The sequence below is a fragment of the Theropithecus gelada genome, unplaced genomic scaffold (assembly GCF_003255815.1).
Source record: "Theropithecus gelada isolate Dixy unplaced genomic scaffold, Tgel_1.0 HiC_scaffold_3864, whole genome shotgun sequence".
Classification (NCBI taxonomy): Eukaryota; Metazoa; Chordata; class Mammalia; order Primates; family Cercopithecidae; genus Theropithecus; species Theropithecus gelada.
The window spans coordinates 1-4149 of record NW_020260401.1 but is presented as its reverse complement, the minus strand read 5'-3'; the positions used below and the strand labels follow the sequence as shown (position 1 = coordinate 4149).

The 4149-nt window shown below is 50.0% G+C and overlaps 1 protein-coding gene across 1 annotated transcript; it reads right to left on the bottom strand.

Moving 5' to 3' along the window:
* Positions 1 to 691: 691 nt before the first annotated feature.
* Positions 692 to 2715, bottom strand: LOC112617744 (cancer/testis antigen 47B-like). Its single transcript, XM_025374437.1, has 2 exons — positions 1697 to 2715; positions 692 to 816 (listed from the first exon to the last, which is right to left on the bottom strand). Exons 1-2 carry the CDS (start codon positions 2463 to 2465, stop codon positions 692 to 694), a joined length of 894 nt encoding a protein of 297 aa, XP_025230222.1. The 5' UTR covers positions 2466 to 2715.
* Between the last annotated feature and the right edge of the window lie 1434 nt (positions 2716 to 4149).

The window sequence follows — 4149 nt, the reverse complement described above, 5'->3', positions numbered from 1 at the left end:
AAATAAATAAATAAGAAAGAAAAATGTTAACCATTTAAATATACTCAGAGACAGATATACCTTAAGACTTAATTACCAATTCAGTGATAAACACACATTCTTTTCATCTGACTGTGACATAAAATACAAAAATATATAGCTAAGTAAATATTTAGGTATTAGTCATTAAATGTGTTCCTACTTGAAATTCTTAGCTTTTTGCTAGTTGTAAGTAGTCACTTTGTAAAATGCATTGAGTTGTCTCCTAGTTACTATGGGAGCCTGCATTTCTGTGGTCAAGTAATGACAGCCCAACTAATGCGTGTGGCCCAGCCAAGTTAGTGGCTGTGTCTGGCAACTGTTTTCTACACAAATATTGGTCTTGGTAGTAGGTCTGATACATTTACCACTTGTTAGTAGTCTTGCAGCTAGAAGACAAAACACCTCAAACATGAACAAATGAGTAGCCATGAAGTATATTTCAGAGCACACTGCAGTTCATATTACTAGATACATGAATATTCTAGTAATATTTTACGTAAGCTAAATTGAATTTTTAAACTACTTTTAAACATTTTCTTAATTAATTTACTGGGAATCTTTTTTGTTGTTAAATAAAACTGTCAGCAACAGGTAAATGCCAGGAATAGTCGAGTGATTCTCAAAGCTATACACAGATACCTGGATTTTCTCGGCTTCCCCTCTGCTGCATCTAGGTCCCCTTGGAGTTCTTCGCCTTGTTTTCCGCATCCTTCTCTTTTTCTTGTTCTTTCTCTTCCTCGCCTGCAGCATCTTGGGCCTCTTCATCCCACTTTTCAGGCTGAGATTTAGTGACTTCTTTAGTGAAGAAAAATACACACTTGGGACCAGACATTCACAGAAAATACAGCCCAATTTACAACTAGCAGCGGCATCCCGTACCCCACCCTCAGGAGAAGCAGGATAGAGTTAACTAAGGAAGGAACAGCTGGGCACCTTCCTACTGGTTTTCACAACAGTTCCATGGCCCTGGCGTTGCTCCCACTTGATCATTTCCACAGGGACACTATCTCCCTTTTTTCTAGTAAATCTCCCACCCAAAGCTGCTGATTATTTCTCGTTTTTGGAGAAGAGATCTGAATCATCGGGTCTGGTCTCATTCTACGGTGTTTTGGTCAGAACTTTGTTGGGAAAATATTTGTTTGCCTCAAAAAACAAATTTTATGGTGAAGCTCATTGGTTCCTCACCCCTCTGAATGTGTCAGTTTTACTAAGGGCTCCTGTATCACTTCATCATTTGAGGGATCATCTTTCTACGAATCTTTGCACTTTGAAAAGCCATGAATCCAAAAGGATGCCTGCCATTTGCCTGTTCTCTTCGTGCCGGTATCCCTTCTGTTACCTGCGGAGCTCCCTCCTGAACCCCTATCTACCTGGCCATTCATCTGCGCGCTCACAAATGGCATCGATGATCTCAGATCTCCTATCAAATACAGGTTGGTAGAGGGCGGCAAGTTTTCTCAAAACCATAGAGGTCGTTAGAGAACTGGGTTTCGACTCATTGGGAAACATTCGGCCTTAAGTTTCAGGAGGGCCCCGACTGCTGCTTCATCACCCGAGGCCCCGACTACCCCTTCACCACCCGCTTCACCAGCTGTGTCCGCACCACGGCCCTGCCCAGAGCCCTTGGACACACGGGTTCCCGCCTCCCCACTGCTGCCGCTAGCCCATTCCTCACCCTCAGGGTCCGTGGCCTCCTCTGTGGCCGGTTCCTCTGTGGCCTCCTCTGCGGGCTTCTCCTCTGTGGCCTCCTCCTCTGTGGCCTCCTCCACCGGCTCCTCTGCGGCCTCCTCTGTGGGCTCCCTGGCCATCTCGGCCAGGTAGCCTGGCACTGCAGGCTCTGGGACCGAAGCGGCCTCCTGGATCAGGCCCAGGCCCTGGCCTTCCAGGGCTGCGGCCCCCGCGCCCAGCCTCTGGAGCACCAGCAGCAGGGAGGGCTGGACCCTGCGGTTGGGTGCAGCAGCGCGGGGCCCCACCATCAGGCGGCTGTGGTGACGGGTCGCTATCAGGATGTGGTCGTTGTGATAGAGGCGGCGGAGAAGGGAGTGGATCAGATCCAGGAACACAAAGCGTATGCCCGCCGCAGGGTAGCGACGGGTGACCTCTGCCAGGTCGAGGCTGCCCGCCAGGTTCCTCTCTTCTTCCTCCTCCTCCTCCTCCTCTTCCTCTTCCTCCGCCGCGGGCCCGATGTCCCGGTCCTCCTCGGTGCTCCCGCCCCCGCGGACTGTGGCCAGGCCTGCCGCCTGCTCACCCTCCTCCTCCCTGAGGCCTTCCATGGGCCCTGCGACTCCGACCACCTCGGCCGCAGGCACCATGTCGCTACCGTGGGGGCCGGAGTCGCCGCCCTCCGGGTTACCAGCTCCGGCCCCCTCGGCCTGCGCTCCCTCCTGGCTTACCGGGGCCTCCTGGTCCCCTTCGGTCGGGTGTCGGTCCCCTGTGGCAGACATGACACCGGTCAGTACCTCAACTGGGGTGGCGAGCAGGCTGAGGTGACCGCGGTGAAGACGGTGGCCACTGAGGTGGCTACGGCTGAGGGGAGGCAAGGGTTTGGCCGCTGAGGGAGTAAGAGTCTGTCTCCTTATTGAGGGAATAAGAGTCTGTCTCAGAGGACACCCTACGGTAGGAAGGGCAAGGAGCGAATCCCAGGAGCCTCCCACCAAGGCTGGCCTGAGAGGACTTAGACAAGGCGGGAAAGATTCCGGTTGGCAGGCAACAGGGGGCGGGACCGGAAGCGTCAATGAGGGGGCTCTCAGCGAGCTGTAAGCCCATTTGCCGAAAACTTCAGATTGACATGTTCTGTGTCCAATGAATGATCAAGGGCCTTTAGCTCTAGGACAACTCAGAATCCAGGGTTTTTTTTTTTTTTTTTTTTTTTTTTTTGGGACCGGAGTCTTGATCGGTCACCCAGGCTGGAGTGCAGTGTCACGATCTTGGCTCACTGCAATCCCCGCCTCCTGGGTTGCAGCGATTCTCCTGCCTCAGCCTCCTCAGTAGCTGGGACTACAGGCACAGGCTACCACGCCCGGCTAGTTTTTCTAGTTTTAGTAGAGACAGCGTTTCACCACATTGGCCAGGATGGTCTCGATCTCATGACCTTGTGATCCACCTGCCTTGGCCTCCCAAAGTGCTGGGGTTACAGGCCTGAGCCACCCTCCACGGCCGAACTCTACCTTTTCTTTGAGGCCTTAGTGTCCAGGGCTACCCTTTTGGTCCACACAAGTCTTGCGCTTTTAATTTTAGGATTAGCAACACTATAGTAGTCCAATGTGGAGGCACCCTGGAGTATGGGAACTGCAAGATGTTCACAGAGTCCACTTATTTCCACCTAGTAATGGCTCATGCCAGTAGAGATAGTGTCATAAAAATGTTACCTAGTTCAGACCTAAGCAGTTGCGAAAACCTCCCAAGAAGCAACGTAGAATTTCAATGATTTAATGTAGTCAATGCTACTTAGAAAAGAATGTGCAGAGTTGAAATGGATGCAGTCATCACTGAGTGCTGATGTGGTAAATGACAGACACTGGATGGTGTTTAATGAATCCTGCCAAATTCACTTTCAACCTCCAAATAATGAAAAAAAAATAGATACTGTTTTAAAGGGACTCAAAAGAGCTAAGCAGAAAAAACACCAAAAGGCCCTGGGTGTGGTGGCTCATGCCTGTAATCCAGCACTTTGGGAGGCCGAGGCAGGCAGATCACCTGAGGTCAGTAGTTTGAGACCAGCCTGACCAACATGGTAAAACCCTGTCTCTACTAAAAACACAAAAAATTAGCTGGGTGTGCTGGTGCACGCCTGTAGTCCCAGCTACTCAGGAGGGTGAGGCAGCAGAATTGCTGGAACCCGGGAGGTGGAGGTTGCAGTGAGCCGAGATGGTGCCACAGCACTCCAGCCTGGGTGACAGAGCGAGACTCAGTCTCAGAAATAATAATAATAATAATAATAATAATAATAATAATAATAATATATGCAATAATTTTTTCGCACTTACAGCACGTATTAAATCAGGCTAGCCATATGACAAGTGCTCAGTGGCCACAACACACAGATCTAAAGATGAGCCCCATCTCTCTCTTTCCAAAAATGGTTTTAAACTTGACATTTTACTTGATTTTTGGCTGCAGTCAAAGAAT